General features: G+C 30.1%; 1 protein-coding gene across 3 annotated transcripts in view; it reads left to right on the forward strand.

Moving 5' to 3' along the window:
* The first annotated feature begins 6,226 nt into the window (after positions 1 to 6,226).
* The window catches only part of LOC145303698 (uncharacterized), an 89,092-nt gene continuing 72,260 nt past the window's right edge, over positions 6,227 to 23,058 (forward strand). For all 3 annotated transcript variants that reach the window (XM_080145300.1, XM_080145301.1, XM_080145303.1), the window contains exon 1: positions 6,227 to 6,326. In XM_080145300.1, coding sequence (XP_080001426.1) covers positions 6,244 to 6,326 — 83 coding nt within the window. In that variant the 5' untranslated portion in view covers positions 6,227 to 6,243. The remainder of the gene's footprint in view (positions 6,327 to 23,058) is intronic.

Below are 23,058 nucleotides of genomic sequence, written 5' to 3' on the forward strand. Positions count from 1 at the left end.
TAATGAGTGTATGTGAGAAGTCTGCAAAACAGTGGCAGCTATGTGCCATAATTGTAGAATTATCCGCAGGGCGGCGCCACTTATGCAAGGCCTCCAAATTAGGACAAAAAATTGGCAAAACACGGCACAGTGGACTGTGCAAAGGCCGCATTCAAAAAAAACTATATTAATTTTTTAAAACACCAACCTATAAAGCATTTTAGTTACTTTACATACAAGTGAACAGTCGGATTTTAGAATAAATGCTAATATTATTGATTTAATGCTTTTACATGTTGTGTTAAAGGGTAAAAAAGTGTATTGTATTTAGTTGCTAGGCCCTGGCTTTAGTTAGGCCTACTGTACTGTAGAATAAGAGTGTGCATGCTATAGTTGTGGGTTGCCATAAAAAAGAGGGGGGGGGGGAATTATATGAATATACTTCTGAGGTGGGACACAATTAAGGGGGGGGGGGATATCCAGTGACCCCCTGAAAATTCTAATTTGATGTAGGGGGGGGGGGGGGAATTATGAGGAGAGGGGCATAAAGCAGCAGGCCAGTTTAATCCAAAACTTACTCTGCTTGTTATGTTAGACTTTTTATGCATATTTATTATATTTTTTAAAGTTTTTAACTAATATTATGAAAGTTATTTACTTTTTGTGACAAAATAATCATAAAAATATTATAAAGATCATTGTAAAAAGTTCTTGTTTTGCTTATTTTTTTTCATATAAAAGTTGTTGTAGCAAATATTTGGCCAGTTGCCCTTAATCTAGATTTTTAGCTAGATATGCATATTCTAATATACATTAAATTATACCCAGCCCTACTCTAAAACTTATATAAGTTAATAATAAACTAAAAAACAAAGGGTTCTTAAGCTTAGAAACTAATTATTTTTGATCATTTCTATGCTATTGTGCAAAAATAAACTGCATTCGAGTGTGTGTGTGTTTTCGCAATGACCAACTTGCAGTTTGCCGAATGCACTTCTAACTTGCACATTTTAGTTTTCTGCAACTTTAGGAGTGTGTGTGTGTGTGGTGTGTATTTGCACAAATTTTTTGCATAAGAAGTGCATTCGTGTTCGGTTCAAGTTTATAGTTTTTTTTCAAAGATTTCTTCGTTGCATTTTTGAAGATTTTTTTATTGTAATATGTTGTTTTGTGCAATTTTCCTTATAGTATTTTTTTGCATTTTGTAGTAAAATTTTTACATGGTTAATTAATTGATGTTTCTTTATTAATAAATGAGTTTTATTGCAGATTAAACTGGACTTAAAATTTGTTTACATATTTAGTTTAAAAAAATAATTTAATTCTTTAAATAATTTAAATTGCTTTGCTTTCAACATATTTATATAGCTAAAATTGAATAATTATAACGCTTTTGAATCCATTTTATTTGAAATTAATTATTAATTTTCTTCTTCATATTTTAGTTTAAGTGTATATCAAAATTAAATCATAATATATTTTTATTATATTTTCAAGCTAAGATTGCTTTTGGTTGTAAAGCCACTCTTACCTATATCTGTCAATTACTGTAAAATACGTAGTCTATTAGCCATGGAGCATAGCTTTTTGCTATTATGGGCGGTAGATATAGATTTCTTTTAGTAATGCAATAACAAACATATAAATTTAGGTTTGAATATCTACAAATCATAGGCACATCCATTTAGGTGATAGGTACACCCATGAATATCAAAGTTTTTAATTCATTCCTGTTTTAAAAAGATAGTGCAACTTTTATTGCAATGATTGTGAAAATATATGCAAAAAAATTCTAAGAAAGATCACAATTGCATTTTATTACGCGAATGCACTTTATTCTAATGGGGGGCTTTCCCTCTCAAGGGGTTTCCCCGAGATTCATCACGGGGGGTTGCCCTACTTAAGGGATTCCCCCGAAATGCATTTTCTACATAACATAACTTTGTTGTTACATTTGCATTTCTCGTTGAAGGAGTGCTAGGAATAAATATCTAGCGATTCATGGATAAGACAATGGACAATAAAGTTTTCTTACACCCCTAAATCTTGATGATAAATTCTGCCTGTAGTAAATCTTAATTATTAAAAGAAAGAAGATTATTTTAAGCACCATTTCCTTTTTCTTTCGTGTAGAAGAATAGAATAACTACTTGAGTATTCTTTTAAATGTTTAGTACTAATCATTATTTAAAAGTAAAAGGGTGTATATCTGTCTGTCTGTTGCTTAAGGTCTCGCTAACCACTTCACCGATATGGTTTTCCGTTACAGTAGGGCTTCTTATAGGTACAGAGAAGGTTTATAACTATTTTGGGGAAAGGTAACTCAATCCTTATAAGATTGGAATATATGATTTAAATCTTAGTGTAACTATAATTTTAACTTCCTTAGATTCGAATTATTCAAATTTAAACAATTCAGCCATGGTGTTACTCTAATTCAAGCTCTGTTTTTATTAGTTTATTGTGTATCTTTATCTAACTATTGCCATTCCTAGCTAAAACTAATTAAAACCCAAGAACGAGCATGACGCTAAGTAGCGCATAGTTAATTTTTATGAAAAAGCTTAGAATATGAAGAAAAAAAACGTCTTTTTGGTAAGCACATTTATAGATTAAAATTGTTAGAATTCTTTAATTAACAAAAGTGACATGATTTACATTATTACAGACGAAAGTCTATTTATAGAGTAGCTTTGCTTTTGCTTTTGAATATTATATAATTCTACATATACTATGTTACTTTATTTATAACGGTTTGTTGCTGTTTTTTCTTTCTTTAAACAATAAAAAGAGTTAGTTAATTAAAACAGAATAAAAAGTAGCACGTGGTATTCTTGTTACTTAGGGTCTCTTAAACGGTTAGCAGATCAAGTTGTGCTTTTTGGGAAAGCTTTGTTTACAATTAAAGAGATGTAATAAAAAATTATCAAGTTAGATACGTTCATCTATAATACAAAGTATAATGATGTCTGTCCGTCTGTCCGTCCGTCTGTTCGTCCGTCTGAAGCTTAAGATCTCGGTAACCACTGAACTGATTGGATTCTACTCTTCAGGGTATATACCTACTGGTCCTGTGGTGGTTTTAGGCTATTTTCTTGGGGGGTGGGACACCCCCCACCCCCGCAAAAAACAAAAAAATCCCCCCTTATTTTTTTCTTTTTTTGCAGAAGATTTCCTTGGTCCTTTATTTTTTTTACAGAAGATTTCCTTGGTCCTTTTTTTTGCAGAAGATTTCCTTGGTCCTTTTACGAATTTCACCTTAATTTTTTTTTATCACCTCTTGGGGCAAAGCCCCTAGAGGCTAGGGGCGAAGCCGCTGGTCATATATAAAGTAGTAAGGATTTTTGTCTGTAGTTTAATAGTTCAATCATTAATAAATAATTTCAGTTCTCCAGTTTATGGAAGCTTCACATAGGTCCCAGGAAGTTTTTAGGCATATTTATTTTTTATTTTTAAATCTTTGAATGATTTTAGGCTATGATTCTTCCCTTACTAAACTTACTAGATGCTAGGGGCACAACCGCTAGTTATTTATATAGAAGACTAGTGAGAGACTGACGTTGTGACATCACTACATCCCCTAGTCAATTATATAGTAGCTGCGCTACTAAAAAAAACAAGTTTGCAAATTTAAAATAAAATGTTAATATCAATTTTGTTAAAGATAATTATGCGCCACGCTTGAATTAACTTTTAAAGCGAATATTCAGCCATTGATTTTTAAAATTTAAAAAATTTAATTAAATAAACATATAATAAATTTATCCTACAAGTTTTAGAAAATTTATATTTTTCTATGGGTCATTTTCCTTACAGGGGTTAATTTCCACTCCTCCCCCTTTAGCTATAAAATAGCCTAAAACCTGTTATTAAGATTATTATAAAGCAATTTAAGATATCTTACAGGACATATACCCAACGTATTACTTTATTTTAGAGGATATCTATAAATATCATTTCAATTCATGAAAATTACATAGAAAAATATAAAAATTTTCATCCTAATACCTTTTTATTAATAATTTTTTGCAAGATTGAACATTAACAATTAAGCATTTTACTTTTTTCGCAATAGTATGTAGTTTAAATAATTATTTTATAACAAAAATCTCCCAAAATATATGTATAAAGAAATCTATGAATAAAAACTATTAATAATTTTTACTAAAAGCGCGCAGTTACAATGTTCTAGTAAGTTAAAGAAATAATGCAAAGACTTCCTTGTTTATTAACACTTTTTTGAAATTTATATAAACATATACGCGAAAAAAAACCTATATATCCAAGTAATAAAATTTAAACAGTTTTCTGTTTCTTTAATTAAATTTTTTCATCTTACTTATGTTATGCTGTTATAGACTTAATAGTTATCTTTTACCGTCTTTTCTTTTGGTTTACCTGGATATTTGATATCTCCTGTGACCGCCAGGATCAATGTATCCAAATTTCTCTTTCATCAAAAGTAATGTATTTGTAACATTTAAAAAGAAGTAAATTTTATAACTGAACCTTTCATGCCACTAAATTTAATCCACAAAAGAACTCAAGAACACACTCTTCACTGGAAAAATAATAATATATATTGTCTAATCCTATAGAAGAATTATAGAGTAGCTGTTCCACTAAAAACATTTGGAAGATTTAGCAAAAAAAATAAGAAAATGTTTTGTGGGCATATTATTTTCAATAAAGTTAGTGGAGTTACCACAAATTTTGGAGAAGCACAATTTCTCTCAGAATTATGCGATAATTATGTTGACTTAAGTAGTATGTGCTACGAGTATTTCAGTACGTCAAAGTAAGTTAGTAAACTGATAGTATCCTCCTTGTTCTTTGGTGGATTTTAATGATACATAGCCTCTGTAACATTTAACATTTTTCCAGTATGGCTTCGAACCCGATTGATATCCGCTGGATTAGAACCGGTTCTCATCCATACTGAAAAACATGCTAAGCATCACATTGCAGACAACTTTCTAAGATTATAAAAATCAATATCAATTTTGCTAGCAAAGGCCTTCGGCATATTGTCTTTATATTTTTATTTTTTATCCTTATAAAGCGTCTATAATATGATAAGATTTCTAAATGAATGTTTTTAAAATATTTTTAGGTTGTTTAATTTTTCCTAAATTCTAAAAAATTTGCACTGGACACGAAACACGATTATAAACAATAATAATGAGATCATAACAAGAGCTACAGGGATAGGACAATTGGAGGCCAAATTAATCCCCCCCCCCTCACCAAGTTTTGTGTGTGAAATTTTTTCTATTATTAGAAGCTTGAGTACTGATAATTCACAAAAATTCTTTGCATGTTTTCGACTAAACAACAATAGGATGTGTTTCTGTATTTCAGTTTGTATTAAAATTTCTCGGTTGCATTAGGTTCTGCTTTTTAGTAAAGCTTCATAAAGGTGCTTTTCTGATTGTCAACCCTCCAAAGAGAGATCGCATCTTAACCTTCTATCCTATATGATTTTTAAAATCTCTAATTCAATTTTTAGTTATTAAATTCTGAATTTGTTAGCTATCCATTTTGAAAATTTTGGGGGAGGGCACTTGTGTAGAATATTTGTATCTCTCTGTATTTACAATTTTTTAAAATTCTTTTCTCATTGCAATATCGAGGATTTAAATCTAATTTTGTAAGTGGTGATTTTCAAAATAGGATAATTTTAATGCAGTATATAGGAAAACTTTAGATTTTAAAATTCGACACTTTTCTTCAGTTAGTGGCTGTTCGTCCATCATTTTCAACTGCTATCAATTTAACACTATCAAGGATTTATGTACCATCATGGATCTAAAGGGAAAAGTCAATGACCGATAAATTGATGTACATTGTACATCCCCAATGATAATACACAAAATTAATCCTACTTTATACTACAATTATTGGTTGAAACGTTTAGACCCTCACCTTAATGAACCTACCAATCAAAATTCAATAAAAGTTCCCAAAGTTTTTAATCAAACGAAAACACGTTATTTTGAAACTTTGAGGACTAGTGCAATAAATAGCCTAATGTCCACTCCATTCCTGTGTATCATAGAAGATATAATTTCTCGTATTTATTCGAATCCGGTGGATAGGAACCGGTTCTCATCCATACGAAAAAACTATGTCTAGCATCGTATTATATCCAGTTTTCTACGAATATATCCGCGGAAAGCCGTTTATAATAATACGAGAAATACTATTAAAGGATTTCCATTGATTATTGATTATAATTTTCAGAGGGGCATACCATGCTTGATAATGAGTGGGAGTGGAGGGAGTACACCCCACCCCACCTCTGCAGATGCGTGTCTCTCCATAGTGCACAGTCTTATGTGCCACAGGTAAGAATTTTTTTTTTTTTTTTTGGGGGGGGGGTTGATGTTGGTTGTTGAAAAAACACTACAATTTTAAAACATTGTACTTAGAATTGAGTTATCATTATATAGTCATATTTTTTCTTTGATATGTATCCTTTAGTACAAAGAAATAGTTTTTTTTTTGACGGAAGCTTAAGATCTATGAAATTTCTGGTCCGTATGAATTGTACTTTCATGGAATAATAGAAAATTTATCGGAATGGTTTTGGGCTATTTTTCTTACCTCCCCTGCCTTTTCCTAAAGGCTATGGGCGAAGCTATTAGCATCTTTTATAGTAGTTAAAGATTGTATTTATGAATTTTAAATTGTAGATAGTTTAATAGATAAGTAAATAATCTTTTTAAGTGAATATATATCAAAAATACAATATGTACATTACTGTATATAAAATGTATCAAATTAGTTCTTTAGAGAGTGAAGATTCTCTACAAAAGTTTTTTTAGTTAATTTATCAGTCCTTGGATATAATTAGTTTTCATCAAGTAAATGTAATAAAATATTACAAAATAAGGGAGGGTGGGGCATAGACGTCCAAGGGGGGGGGGGTAATGGGGCGATTACCCCCCCCCCCCAAACGATTTTGGAGGTGCCGTAGGCACCCCCAAAATTTTTTTCATTTTACCCCCCCCCCTAAAAATTTTTAACCACTCCCAAAATAAAAAGCTTGGACGCCCCTGGGGTGGGGGGTTCTTAGCTCAACTAAACACTTTAGAGGAAACTGTGTATAAAAATTGTGTTTAAAAAATCCAAAATTTTATCAATGTTTTGTGCTCTGATATCAACATGTTTTTTTTTCAAGGTTAGTCACAATTTTTAATATGCTTAAGACAGGGATGTTTATTGTTTATGCTTAAAAAATGGGATAGAATTAAGTTTTATTTGATAACTTTGACGGCTTTCTACGGCTAAACGGCTGGTCGGACAGTCTAAGTTTGCATATCCTATCTAAAAAAATAAGGTAAAATAGCCAAGACCCAATAAACGAAAGGCTATAGAATGCCAGCAAATGAAAATACTTTTCAGCAGGTTAATGTGCGCTGCGCGTTATCGATGCTAATTCTATTTTTGGTTAATTCCTATTTGATACTAGTTGTCGGATGTTCAGTTCAACCGCTGTTTGTCCATAAATATAACTTCAAATTGTATATAAAATTTCTTTGTATTTCAAATTGATAAAAAAAAAATAAGATTAAATGTAGCTTGCAACAATGCTAAAAATCTCTCATATGAATTTTACCGTGTTTTTTAGAACAATTCTCCTTTTCTTCATAATAAAAGAATGTATACGTTTTCGAGCATAAAAAAGCTATGTGTTTTAGCATTAGAATTATTATAATTTTTTGCAATTAATATGCGAAAATATATTTTTAAGTGATTAACATCAAAACAATATTTTTTTATAAGAAAAAGAAACTTTTAGATATGCAAATCATAAAAATTGCCATTCAATTTTATCAGTTATTCTTCAATATTGATAATAGTTACAGCATGCATAAAAAGACGGTTTATACTGGTTCCAAAATAGCTAAAAAGCAGCATATTTGTTTTTCTTCAGATTTCATTCTTCAAAATTGCGCTACTTATGGTAATATTGTCCTTGTTTTGCGTATGATCTTGGATGTTATGACCTTGAGTAGAATTGTTACATGTGACAGGGTTAAAGTTCATTACTCCGATAAAAAATATTCTGATAGTAGCGCAGCTAATCTGTGGTTAGGTGCTGTCCGTCAGTTTTTATAGCTGCAGGAAATCCAGCCTTAATGTGTTGAATTTGATAAATTGATGTACATCCCCCAAAGTTGATACACAAAATTACCCCTTCTGTAAATTAAAATTAGTGGCTGAAACGTTTAAACACTCAACTTAATAAACCAACCAATCATAATCCATAATCCCCAAAGTTGGTACACCAACGAATAATAAAACGTTATTATAAAACTTTGGGGACTAGTTTAATAAACAGCCCTCTCTCTCTCTTCTACCTCTCTCATTATTTATTAACATTCTATGGACTTAATTTATACTTGTTTCATGTTTTAACTAAGTTCAATGTCTTTTTATATAATCAAAACTGTCTAAATTAGTTTAACAATTTGAGAATTTTTTTTTGTTTTAAACACAAACAATGTAGAGCATTACAAACAAATATAAAAGTAATTATCAATATAGATAAGGAATATTTGCATTTTATAGGATGAGTAGATACCTTTTTTAACGTCTTAGGTATGTCGTTGTATGTCGCAATCCAACCCACTTCCCGTGAGGGTGGGGTGAAATAATTACTCCATTGGTCGAGACATTTTGTGGATGTATCTATACTTTTCCCGTATTCCTTCGAAAGCGGTGGATTAGAACCGGTTCTCATCAATACGAAAAAACAATGTCTAGCATCGTATTATATCCAGTTTTCTACGAATATAAAAAGGTACAATCATAAGATTAAAACACGTTTTTTTAGCCCGTGCCTTCAGCATCTCGGGACTGGTTTTAATCATACAATTGTACATCTTATATCCGCGGAAAGCTGTTTATAATACGATGCGAGAAATAACTATTATTATTCCTAAGCCGTAGTCAATAATTGATTAAAATTATCAAAATTCGTTCCCCTTTTTATTTGTTATCTAAAAGTTATCTAAGCACTATTATTTATGAAAAACAAAGCAATAAATAAATATTAAAAATATCAAGCATCGCACTTTTTTCTCTTTAAATAAATTTTACGAGTTTAAATTTAATATTTTAGCCATTAAAACTTATTTTTAAGTTCTTTATAATCATTTTTTGTATTTTTAACAAACAACCTCTCCCCACCCCTACAAAACTTTCAACTGTCTGAGCAAAATCTTCTTTAACTCGATCCAAACTTGATTTACGGTTTTTGAGTTAATAAAAATATGTGAAAATTTATTTGCCTTATATAAAAATTGAAATTATTGTTTTTATGAATTCAAAATTTGATAAAATTAGTAATGGCTCCTAATTTAAATTTATTATCTCATCTGTTTTTACCAAAATGTTTTTTTCATGTAAGAGAAAATAAGATACTTATAATTCTGATTTCTTAAAATCTTTGTCTGATAAATAGATAAACTTCACCAATGATGATCGACAAAATTACCCCTTGTCCTTAAGTAGATTTAAAAATAGGTAGCAAGTTTGGACACATCTAGTTTTAAACCAACACAATTAAAAATTCAATCCAACGAATAAGATAACGCGGTTATAAAACTTTGGACGCCAGTGTAAATTACAGTCCTCCACCCCCCCCCCTCCCTGGATATGTCTTAGGTAACATAAGATCCTCTGTTTCTCTGCATTTTTAAAAGCGAAGCTTTTCTATAATTAGGGTAGTTCCGTACGTCCGTCATAGAGAAATAGCTTTTTTCGTTGATTTATGCATGTTATAATTGTCCTATCCATTTAAAACTTTGAATGGTGATTCCTTTAGTAGTTAGGTACGATTTAGAAAGCGTAGCAACTCTTACTTTTATTCAAGTATGTCCGTAAGTCCATTTTAAACATTTTTTTTTACTTTTTTAACAACAAATTTCTATGTGATCTAATCATCCGATTGATCTGATTTTTGGTTTGTTGATTCCTGGAACAACAAAATTTAATGTTATATGTCCTAAAAATGTAAGTATGTTCATAAACATTATCCTCTATCAAGCAGTTTTTCAACAAATTTACTTACAATTTTGCTTCGACTCTTACATTTATATCTGATTATTCAGTTCTGATACTATATAAGTGTTAATGTCCGTTTGTCCGACCGTTTCAGTGCTTCGCTTTTATGGATGTTGTCATCCTTGTTTTGTTGTTGTTTGTGACTGGTGGAAAAGATAATTAGAAAAAAAATGATAAAATAGTTCTATCCAATTTATCTTTTATTGTTTAAACTTTTTTTCACCAAAATTTGATTCTCATTTTATTTGTAAAAAGTTAAAACTCATTTTTTTCAATATTTGTTGAAGGCAAAATGTTATTTTTTTTTCTGTATCAAAATCAAGGATTTGCATTTAAGTAGACATTTTCTGAATGCGCTTAAAGAGCCCTGCCCTTATAAAGTTCAACGAATAGAAACCTATAACTACAAGTAACGATAATCTTTTAATGTTATACTAGAAAAAATAATAAATGTTGTAGCTGTCTTTGCTGCGGTTCTTATGGACGGACGTACTTTTAAAAATTCAAATTTTCGATGTAAAACATTATTTGGCTACCTTTATTTTTAACTTTGATAGTATCATAACCTCGCCAAATTGATAGGTTGGAAAAGTATTTAAAAAACAAACATTTAAATAAATTAGATTTTTGATAAAAAAAAATGCAACTTTCTATTCCTTGCTATTTTACTTTTTTTCTAAAATGCGAATTTTGCCTTTCATATTCTAACATCTCTTTATTTGAATGCTTATTCCCTTCCCATAACCATTTAATTGTGGGGTATTAGGGGGGGGGGGGCGGGGTTATCCTTTTTATTTTACGAATAGAGTAAAGAAGGAATGGGTTAATATACCCCACCCCCCCCCCCTCTTTTGAAAGGGTTAAAGCCTGGCATATCGTGAGCAAAACGCCAAGTTTTTGAAAATCATCTTTTATCAGAGATAAAGAGAAATATATGCTTTAAATACCAATATCTGGAAAGCACAGCCTTACTGGCAGAGTCATTTTAAAGATGCTGCTCAACACACAAGAAACTTATTTCAACATTGATTAAAAAATGACAATAAATGGTACAAACAGACAAAAGCTATAGTTCAAAATCAAATGTAGAATGCATACTTTTTTATCTAAACTGTTAGGTTGTTATTGCTTTGCTACTTAAACACATAATTATATTTAAGAATTGTTTAAAATATAAAAATATTCAGTCAAACATTCAACATTGTACAAAATCAGAATTTACCCCTCCCTTTCTTTCTAGCTTTGATTAGACATAAAAAATGGCCCGCTGCACAATTCAAGCAGATCTGACACAAAAGTTAGAAAATTAAATTCGGGGATTAAGTCAAATTTGGATACGTTCTAAGATTTTACTGGACAGACATAAATAAAGAGAAAATTTAAATAATAAATTTACCATTACAAAAGTATTACCTAGAGTTTTTTTATAAGGCAGATTCTAAAAACCTGTAAATTTTCAACCTTAAAATTAATTTCTGCCAAAATTTGTGCTATCAAAATTGGTTTGCGATGAAGTTGGCAAAAAAAATCTTCGAATCAGGGATAGGACAATGGAACATTAATTATTCTTCTCCTAAAATACATTGGCACAAGATTATACATTGAAATGCTTCATATTTTAGAATTTTTTATAAAACAAATACAAGTTAACCTCCAAAGTTTATAAAACTCGTTCTGGCGTTCTTTTACTTAAAAACTTCAAGATTAATGACCAACAATCCACTCTAGGGTAATTTTGTTTATCATAACAGGGAATTAAAGGGTGTGCAAAAAAATGCGGACCTTTTTAAAATTTAGATTGCGCGGCTTGTGTTAATAGTAGAAAAACGTTATGCATACCATTAGAACCGTTATGAAGTCTATTTTTTTGGAAATATAAAAACGATTCCTATGCTACGTATAGTTTAGGAGCTATGTGGTAAAATGTCCAAACTGGCTTAAAACTTGACTTGCGAGTAAATCATTAAAGATTAAATTAAAGGGTATGCAAATAAAAATACGTACATTTTTAAAATTCGAATTGCTCAGCTTGTGTTAATAGTAGAAAAACGTTATGCATACCATTAGAACCGCTATGAAGTCTATTTTTTGGAAATATAAAAAGTTAAAACGATTCCTGTGCTACGTATAATTTATGAGCTATGTGGTAGAATGTCCCCACTGAACTAAAACTTGACTTGCGAGTAAATCATTAAAGATTAAATTTTTCCACTTTTCTCACATTTATCAATACAGCTCCTAAACTAAAAATAGCACAAAAATCGTACTTATATTTCCAAAAAATAGAGCTTATGACGGTTCTATCGATATACATAGCATTTTTCTACTATTCACACAAGCCGAGCAGTTTGAATTTTAAAAATGTCCGCATTTTTGCACACCCTTTTTTATCTATAATGATTTACTCTCAAGTCAAGTTTTAAGTCAGTTGGGACATTCTTCTACGTAGCTCCTAAACTATAAGTAGCACAGTAATGGTTCTTATATTTCCACAAAATAGACTTCATAGCGGTTCTAATGGTATGCATAACGTTGTTCTACTATTAACACAAGCCGCGCAATTTGAATTTTAAAAATGTACATATTTTTTTATATACTTTAATCTTTAATGATTTACTCGCAAGTCATGTTTTAAGGAAATTGGGACATTTTACCACATCGCTCCTAAACTATACGTAGCACAGGAATCGTTTTATATTTCCAAAAAATAGACTTCATAACGGTTCTAATGGTATGCATAACGTTTTTTCTACTATTAACACAAGCCGCGCAATCTAAATTTTAAAAAGGTCCGCATTTTTTTGCACACCCTTTACATTAATTTATCTTCCATTGTCTAATCCCTCAAGATCCCAAACAGATATTTAGCCATTAAGTTAATTAAAATCATTCTTTTTATGCGTGTGTTTTAAAAGATATGTCATTGGGGTCAAATTCTATAAAGCTAGCCTAGTAGTTAGGGTTTTCTAGCATAGAAAGTTCAATAGTGTTTGGTCCATTTACATTTTATTTCTAAATCTACTTCTTAAGGAGAATAATTTAGTTCAAAATTGTTCTATTGGGCTTAATAAAGAAAACATTTGGATCAAGTCTAATGTAGAAAGGAAGGTATTTTTTTTGTAAATTTTGATGCTGCCTCTGGTAAAAAAGCTCCAATTTTCCCAAGCCGAAAGCTTTTAGAAAATAATTGTTTTTTGAATTTTTTAATAGGCAAGTTATTTGCAACCAGCCGTTTAGCTCAAAGGTGATTTCAAAGTTTCCATATTTTGGGTTTTAGGCTATTTTCTTAATTTTTCCCAAAAGACTAGGTGCGAAGCAACAACATATCACAAAAGTCATGGATCTAAAGGGATAAGACAGTAGCAGATAAATTGATGTACATCCCAAATGATGCTATACAAAATTATCCCTTTTGTAGATTACAATTAATGGTTGAAACGCCTGGACACACAACTCTGTGAACCAACCAATTCAAATTCAACAAAAGTCCCCAAAGTTTATAAGTCAACGAATAAGAAAAACTTTGTGGACTAGTGTATTAAACAGGCTAATGTCCCCTCCCTCCCTGCATAAAAGTACACCTCAAGATTGAACACATAACTGATAACTGCGATAGGACCTTTTCCTTAATTTATTATTCTTTGCTTAACCCCATCAAAACAATTATAATTTTATTTTTAAAAAACAATTAAAATACTTCCTTTAAAAGCATAACTATTATTTTTTTTGTTCTTGACAGATGAACCATGCACATTGTTCTGTTTATTTTATATTTTTTCTTTCCTTATTATAAGAACTATCTGTCTATGTTAGCTAACTTTTCTTACGACGTCTCGACGTAAATAATATATATATATATATATATATATATAATATATGAAAAGTAAATATATGTTACTACTACTACAACTTCTTTATAATATGGGGTGTCTAGACGCCCCTCAGACTGTCCCGGGCCTCCCCACCCCTTTTTTCTTATTGTCCCCATAATATCTTCCATACAAAACAACAAACTTTGCCATTTTGCTTTTAAATCTAAGTTATAGGTTGTTTGCAAGTATTTTTTTACTATAATAAGATCTAAAAAACGGTTAAAAATAAAATATATATTCTACAATTTTATTTGTACTAGCCATGTTTTATGCTATTTTCTTACGGTGTGCAAGGAAAAAGTTAATTCAAATTAGAATTAAAGACATTCATAGTAATAATCTAAACTATTAGATTTTTGGTAATGTAATATTGTGGTTATAGTTCCTTTCGTGAAAACGCCTCTTAAGGGGCTTTTCGTAATATTTTCACTGTAGCCTTTCTCCTATTCTAGCCCCTGCGGGGCTTATTGCCTAACCCAACGGGGCAATCACCTAACCCAATCAAAAGCTACAGTAAAAATACGACTAAACGCCCCGTAAGAGGCGTTATTAAGAAAGGGAGTATACCCGATATTTTTGCTATTTTTATTGGGGAGATTTTTTGGTTGTTTTTTATTGCATCCTCATTTTTCAGGTCTATTCTCTGTTAATTTCTTATGTCTGTTCTGCTACAGAGGATGGATACATAGATAGATACACAGACAGACAGACAGACACATAGACAGATTGTATGAGGGGGTTTTCCATATATTATTCTATTTATCATCGATGTGTGTATAGACATACAGACGGATAGATAGATAGACATAGAGGAAGGGTTTTTATAAACAAATAGTAAGATTAGAAAGAAGTCATACTGTCCTACTAATAATCAATTAAAATGTATACTTGCCTGCCATTGGTAATCTAGTCTGTATATATATGTCATTTGTATTGTATGACGTCATTTTTTAAAGGTACTATAAAAAGCTTCTTTTATATCATATTATGTGAGGTTTTTATGTCTGTAGCTTAATATGTCGATAACTACTGAACCGATTGAACTCTCTATTTTATGGGAGATTCGCAAAGGTTCCAGTATCTTTTGATTTAAGTTTTGGGGTGGTTTTAGACTATTTTTGACTTTCCTTGCCCATTCGTTGTCAGAGCTCCTAGATGCTATGGACGCAGCTGCTTTCATAGCAATAAAGCCTACATGGCTTAAATCAATATTTTGTTGAAAAAAATCTTTCTACTAAAACCTTTATTAGAAATTAACGCTATTTTGATGATCAATATGGGATTATACATAGTCTCATGTTTATATATAAAACGCTTTCCAATGTTTAATTTTTATGTTGTGTATGTAAAGTTGAAGTCAATAATTTATTTCTTAAAAATTTAAATTTGAATCCATTACAATAAATCTATCAAAAAGGTGTCTTAAAGATCAAACTTATGGCCCAAACTTAAAATAGATAAATATCTCTCTATATATCTGAATGTTCAAATTAACAGTTATACAATATACATATACTAATATTGAAATATCTATTGTATGTTTATCTTTCTACAATTTTATTTTTCTGTTCAATCTTTTAAGTTTTTTACCTCTTATCATCTAACTCTGTCTATATCTATTTGTCTGTCTTTCCAATTTTAAGGGACGATTCCTCTTCTCTTAAAATAATTTAAAACACTCCTGCTTCACTGTAATACATAACCATTGGTTCAGCGGTTAGCGAGATCCTTTGCTACAAACAGACAGGCAGCCATCCTGTTACTTTTATCTAACAGTCATAATTATCTGTTCAATAACATTTAAATATCTATCTATCTTTCTATCTAAATTGATGTCTTAAGAAAACCAACACTAGACAGTCTATCTATCTATGATGCGTCCAGACATCCACTAGACAGCTACATATATCTCTACCTAACTATCTAAATTGGTGTCTATCTGTCTATCTATCTATTATAGTGGCTAGACTAACGCTAGACGGTTTGCTAGCCACTTGGGCTACAAACATACATTTGTCAAAAAATAAATAATATATGTATACATATATGAAACTATACAGTATGTATGTATAAATATTTAATAAATGTCTGTGTTAACATAGGAAAATGCAGTTTAAATGGCTTTGTTTGTTGCGATGCTTTTTTTATAAAACTTACATGTCGGTCTTCAATACGGAAGTAGTGATTCATAAAAAGGGTTAAAGTTTTAGACCAATGGCAATAGAATGAAAAACCAATACTTGAATGGAATCAAGATTAGAATAAAGTATCCAATGTTTTTAAGCCAACTAAACGTAACGTGCTTTGGGTATCACTTGTACATTAAATACTCATGCAATTGGTAGTGATAAATTACTTCATATACATATGTATACTTCAATATTCTTCAAGAATTAGAAGAATACTATGTTTACCAAAAGAGAGAGAGGGGACAATGGGCTGTTTATTACACTAGCCACCAAAGTCTTATAATAACGTTTTCTTATTTATTGACTTAACAACTTTTGGGACTTTAGTAAATTTTGATTGGTTGATTAGTTAGGTTGAGTATTCAAACGTTTTAACCATTAATTTTAATCTGCAGAAAGGTTAATTTTGTGCATTATCATTGAAGATGTACATCAATTAATCGACCATTGTCTTATTCCTTTAGATCTTTTATGTTTACCATACAATGTTATTCTAATAATGACTATAAATACACTGAACGAACATATAGACAAAACTTAGTTATAGAACAGCTACGCTTCTCAAAAGAAAGTTTCCATTCTATAGATTTTACTTTTACAACTAAAATTATTATTATAGTTTAACTATTGTTTTAAAACAATAAGTTCAACTTTTATGGCACTGTAAAAATATATTCATAAAACAATTCTTTATAAAAAAAATCTTTACATTTTCGAAAAGCTAAAAAATCTGAAATATTATATTTTAAGAAAACTTTTTAATGCTAGAATATAACTGAAAGAATAAACACGGCCAAGGAAAACGCGTATTAAATTAAACCCTTTAAACTTTTACATCGTGAAATAAATACTAAGCAGCCATTCATTTTGTAATAGCGAATTTTTAAAGTGTACTAATAACTTGCCTTTGAAATAAAACTTTTTCTTTAACCTATTTAAGTATTTTACTAAACAATTAGGTTAATTTTAATTATGTATACATACAGGTACTTATTTCGTACTATATGTAGTAGCCGGTTTTGAAAAACGATGTAAATTAGAATCCTAACATGAACATGTCTGTATGTATGTACCAAAGGATCTCTATAACTGCTAAACTGATATAGTTTTCCTGTGCAATATAGCTTCTCGTGGTCCTGGGAGGGTACCACAAGAGAAATCCCACCTACAAAACATTACTCCGCCCCCAATTAATTAACTAGCTTTCACAGTTTTCATCTGAGACTTTGTTTTACCTCATTAAAAATATACTATATCGTTTCAAAAATCTTCCAACAATTTTTCAATTTAATTAAATTGTCAAATATCAGCCCCCGTATTTACTGATTTAATAGAATAATTTGTTTTCGTTAAAAGTTTCTAAACACTTCCCTTCAAAATAACTTTTACTAAATAAATAGTTTTTTTTATGTTTTCAAAGGGGAAATATATTTTAATAGCTAGCAAAAAAAGATAGATAGATAGCTATAGTATTATGGATAGACAGTTGGGTTGTAAATGTATCTTGCAAGAAATAATCAATTTGACCTTCTACCTCTATCTTTTTCTTTTTTTTTTCTTATCTCTCTTCCTATATATCTATCTCACCCCCTCTCTCTTTCTCTCTCTCTCTCTTTCTCTCTCTCTCTCTCTCTCTCTCTCTCTCTCTCTCTCTCTCTCTCTCTCTCTCTCTCTCTCTCTCTCTCTCTCTCTCTTTCTTTCTCTTTCTCTTTAAGAGAAAAATATAATAATACATCCTTTTATCAATCTTTCATTTCCATTATCTTTCCATTTATCAATCCATCTATCTATCTCTATTTTCTATCTTTTTATTCTCGTATGCTTTTAAGATTTTTAGGGCCTTGCAAATTTTTAATCTCTAACCTTTTATACTAAATTTCTCTGCTAAAATCGCTCACACACTGTGGGATTTAGCCGGAAACACAATTCATTTTTGAAAAATGTAAATTTGAATTAGTTTAATAGGTTTATTTTCTTATTGTAAATTAATAATTTAAAAACATTAGGGTTTTTATTTTCTAAGATATTTTATCAAAATCCAAAAAAAATCGTCTGAAAATTTCTTAAATTATTTTGCTTTCAATCAAAAAAAAAGAATGACAATAACTATTAAACAAGTAAGAATCGTCTAAGTAATATCAGAAGCAAGCTTTATACTGACCCTTTTATCTACAACTAAGCAACCCTTATAAAAACAAGTACGGACATCTAGAATTATAGAGTAGATTTGCTACTAAAAAATTAACCCTATACTTTTAATTTTTGGCTATGAATTCCACTGTGATCAAACACATAAGACTGTTACACACACACAAACACACTCTCACACACACACACACACACACACACACACATACAGAGACACACACAAACACACACACACACTCACACACAAACACACATACACCCATATAGAAAGTATGCGAAACACGTATAATTTGCAAAAAAATATTTGCAACCCATCTCAGGGAAATGGACTTATGATGCAATAAATGAAAATATAAAAATGATATTAAAGAAGCCTTTTTTATAATGCTAATACTTGAAATCATAATATGAAAAATTGAGAGAAACTGAGCATTAAAGCGCTGGAAAGTGTCATGTGTGACGTCATAAAAACACGTCTAAAAAGGATGGATTATCCATCTCATTTTAGGGGTTACCTTTTCCACTTCGCCTCTCATCCCTCCTTTTTAGACGTATTTTTATGACGTCACACATGACACTTTCCAGCGCTTCTTTTTGATAACAAACTGAAAAGTTTTCGTTTGTTAGTTTATTACTTTAAGGCATATTAGATTATATTGGGTGATAAGTAGCCCCAGAGGGTTTAGATAAGGTAGGGGTTTAGTGCACAATAAGCAATTTGGGGGAAGCACCAGAAACTGTAAAATTAGAAAATTAGATTTTTAAATTTCTTCTTTACAAAACTAAAACCAAAAAAACAGTCGATTTTGATTTTCTGATATTTTTTTCTCCTTCTGTTTGTCTCTGGCCTAAGCTTGAATGTGTGTCTTCGCGCGCGCATGTAAAATGCTAGATGGTCAATTTTCGGGGCGGGGTTAGGGCACCAGAATATAAAACTGTAATCTTGTAAAACTCAAGGAGGGAGGAGACATTTCATTTTTATCTTATTTGTTAGTTCAAAAACTTTGGGTACTTTCATTGAATTTGCATTGATTAGTTCTAAACTAGAAGTCCCTTAACCTTTTAGCCAATAATTTGGGTTAATTTTGTTTATCACCATTTTGGGGTTTATGTTCATCAGTTTATCGTCCATTAGTAATAAGAACTCAATGCCAAGGAGGCTAAAACTTTGGGCACAAGTGCAATTTACAGTCCAATGTCCCATCCCTCTCTGAATTTTATATTTAGTTTAAAATAACCATTTGATGTTTGGCCCTAACTTGACCCTTTTATCCCCCTTTGCAATTTATCCTTAAAATCTTTTCCTACATTGGTCTAAAGAAGCGAAACTACTCTTTAACTAGGATATTATGCACATATGTTAGTCCCATAAATTTGCTATTTGACGGTTTAGAAGTTAAAAAGTAATATACGTTTTTAATAGTTACTAGAAAAAAAGTTTTCAAGATTATGAATCAAATGTTTTCGCCTTTCTTCTGTAAACTTATTCAGAAGTTAGTATTTCTTCTTTATTATTGTTAAAAAGAGCATTTTTGGTTAAATTTGATACTTATGTTTAGTTTGAACGACATAAAACAATGAAATTGTTTCTTTTAAAAAACTTTTTGACTTGAATTTTTGCCTTACAATTTGAGAAATAGAAATAAGCAAAACTAGAATAAACTAGCATAAAACTTTTACTTTTCTGTCAATCTTTAGAAAAATAATGATTTTTTATTAGTTAGATGTAAATAGGGAAGGGACAATGGGCTGTTATTACACTAGTCCACAAAGTTTTATAATAACGTTTTCTTAATCGTGGGATTGAGAATTTAGGAGACTTAGGTAAATTTTGATTGGTTGGATTATTAAGTTGAGTACTCAATCGTTTCAAGCAATAATTTATTCTACAAAAGGGTTAATTTTGTGTATCATCATTGGGAATGTCATTTACCGGTCATTGTCTTATCCCTTTAGATCCCTAAAATATAGCTTACTATTGAATACAGTATGAGCAAATTCATCAACAACAACAAAAATGATGATTTTACTTGCAAATTTTTTTTGCCATATTTTTTTGCTATGCCATTTCCTTGTCCCTGGATATGATGAATAAAAGATTGCTGTTACCATTATACACACTCAATTACTCTTACACATAATCATACACACACACACACACACACACACACATACACAGAAAAAACATGCACACCAAAACATCAATTTTGGTGTTTTTCTTTAATAAACTAAAAAATTACATTGTTATTAAAACTACTTGTAGCTTTGTCCCTAGCCTCTAAGAGAGCCTAATACTACTCCAAAATGATAAATCTTTTCTAAAAAGTGCAACTTCTATTAGGACCAACAATTTTCAAGATCTTTTGCTTCAAACAAAAAAAAACTAGGAGGACAGTTCAGAAAATAGTCTAAAACATTTATAAAGGTTCCCAGAAAAGCACAACATCATCAGACAAGCAATTTCTGAGATATTTTTCTTCCGAATAAAAACCTTTCTAATCTATGATAAAATTAGCAATTATATAATACAGTTCATTTATTATACATATTTTTTGGTTTCACATTTCAGGACAAAAATAAATGCGCGGTTTTGTATGATATCTTCTGTATTTATTTGTAGATGATTAGAGAGGGAGGAGCAATTTAGATTCATCTTTATTTGTTCATATCAAACATATTACAGTCAGGAGTATAAGCTCATTTATCGTTGGACTGAAAAAAAAAATATTTTGTTGTTTTACTTTAGATCTAAACATATTACAGTTGGCTGTATAAGTACATTTATCGTAGGATCGAAAAATTTATTTTGGTATTGTGCTTTAGATCCAATCAAATTAAGGAGTAATTCAAAATTATTTATTTGGTACATATTACTGGTGGGTTTAGAGGTGCATTTATCGTAGGATCAAAAACATGCTTTCATATCAAACATATTAGTGTTGGGTGTATAAGTACAATTATCGTAGGACCGAAAAATCTATATTGCCATTGTGTTTTAGATTCAAACAAAGAATGCAGTAAATCAAATTTATGTTACACATTACTGTTTGGTGTATAGGTTTATTTATCGTAGGTTTGAAAAAGACCATTTATTGTATAAATTTGTATCAAACATATTACGGTTGTGTGTATAAGTGAATTTATCGTAGAATCAAATAAAAAAATTGTACGGTGTAGTCATTTTTAAGAATATATTTATGTATCATCATCATCATGAGGAAATATGTATTATTTTTTTAATTGTAGAACAATATTAAACATAGCATTTTGGTATCAATTCTTAATTTAGAATTTTATAAAATAGCTGATGATACGAAACTATAATATTTTTATTTACTAATATCATATTCTTTATTTTAGGTAAGTTTTTTTCAAATACAGTTTGACAAAATCTATTGCATCTAAAGTTTGGTAAATATAAAATTAGATATAAAATCTTTGGAGGAAGATATTAATAAAACATTGTCATACAATAAGTAAGATTATTTATCCAACCGTACAATGAGCAAATGAAGGAAAAAATACTACAATCACTCATAGTAAATGTTCATATTTTAGATAAAAAAAAATATACCATACGATAAGTAAGATTATTTATCCAACCGTGCAATGAGCAAATGAAGGAAAAAATACTACAATCACTCATAGTAAATGTTCATATTTAAGATAAAAAAAAACATTAACATACGATAAGTAAGATTATTTATCCAACCGTGCAATGGGCAAATGGAGGAAAAAATACTACAATCACTCATAGTAAATGTTTATATTTTAGAAGGAAAAAATAAAAAATAAACATTGCCATACGATAAATAAGATTATTTATCCAACCGTGCAATGAGCAAATAAAGGAAAAAATACTACAATCACTCATCGTAAATGTTCATATCTTAGAAGAAGAAAAAAACATAACCATAAGATAAGTAAGATTATTTATCCAACTATGAAGAATGAAATAAAAACACTAAAATAACAAGAAAACATTGCCATACGCTAAGTAAGATTATTTATCCAACCATGCAAATGTTCATATTTTAGATAAAAAAAACATTACCATACGATAAGTAAGATTATTTATCCAACCATGCAATGAGCAAATGAAGGAAAAAATACTACAATCACTCATAGTAAATGTTCATGTTCTAGAAAAATACAACATTACATTTTTTCTTCATTATCATAAACAATATAATTTTTTGCTTTATTGCTAGTAGCGTAGCTACTCTGTAAGTGATCACTTGCATATCTGTCTGTAAAACTTCCTGTCATTCTCTCTCTTTTTTCATTGGAATTTATCGTCCAAATCGTCCCGATAATTCCATTTTTCTAACCATTACTAGAATCAAAGTTATTTTTGCTTGGCAAAAATGTAATGAACCAATTATTTTTGATACATATATTTATTAGATGTTATCAATTTTGTTGGAAAAATAAACACTGTAAGTTTATACAACCCAATCAAGATACAATATTATGCCAAAATTGTTAGGTATATGAATGACAGATTTTATAAAGGAAAAATCCGTAAAGGATGTGTGTAGAACGATAAAAATTAATGTTAACTTTTTTTAAAAAAAATTTGTCTATAGACCTTTTCAATAAGAAATACACATATTAATTGAATATTATCGTTCTACAACTATTTTTAAGCCTTAAAACACACACTTTTACTGATTTTACCCGCAACCTTCTTTTCCCTTTTTGTAGGGAGGGGGTAATGGAAAATAGGGGCAATATTATTTCCAGTCCATTGTCCACTCCCTCCCTAAATTTAATACATATAAGTTATATGAGTT

The sequence above is a fragment of the Acartia tonsa genome, chromosome 13 (assembly GCF_053477335.1).
Source record: "Acartia tonsa isolate MP-2025a chromosome 13, ASM5347733v1, whole genome shotgun sequence".
Lineage (NCBI taxonomy): Eukaryota > Metazoa > Arthropoda > Copepoda > Calanoida > Acartiidae > Acartia > Acartia tonsa.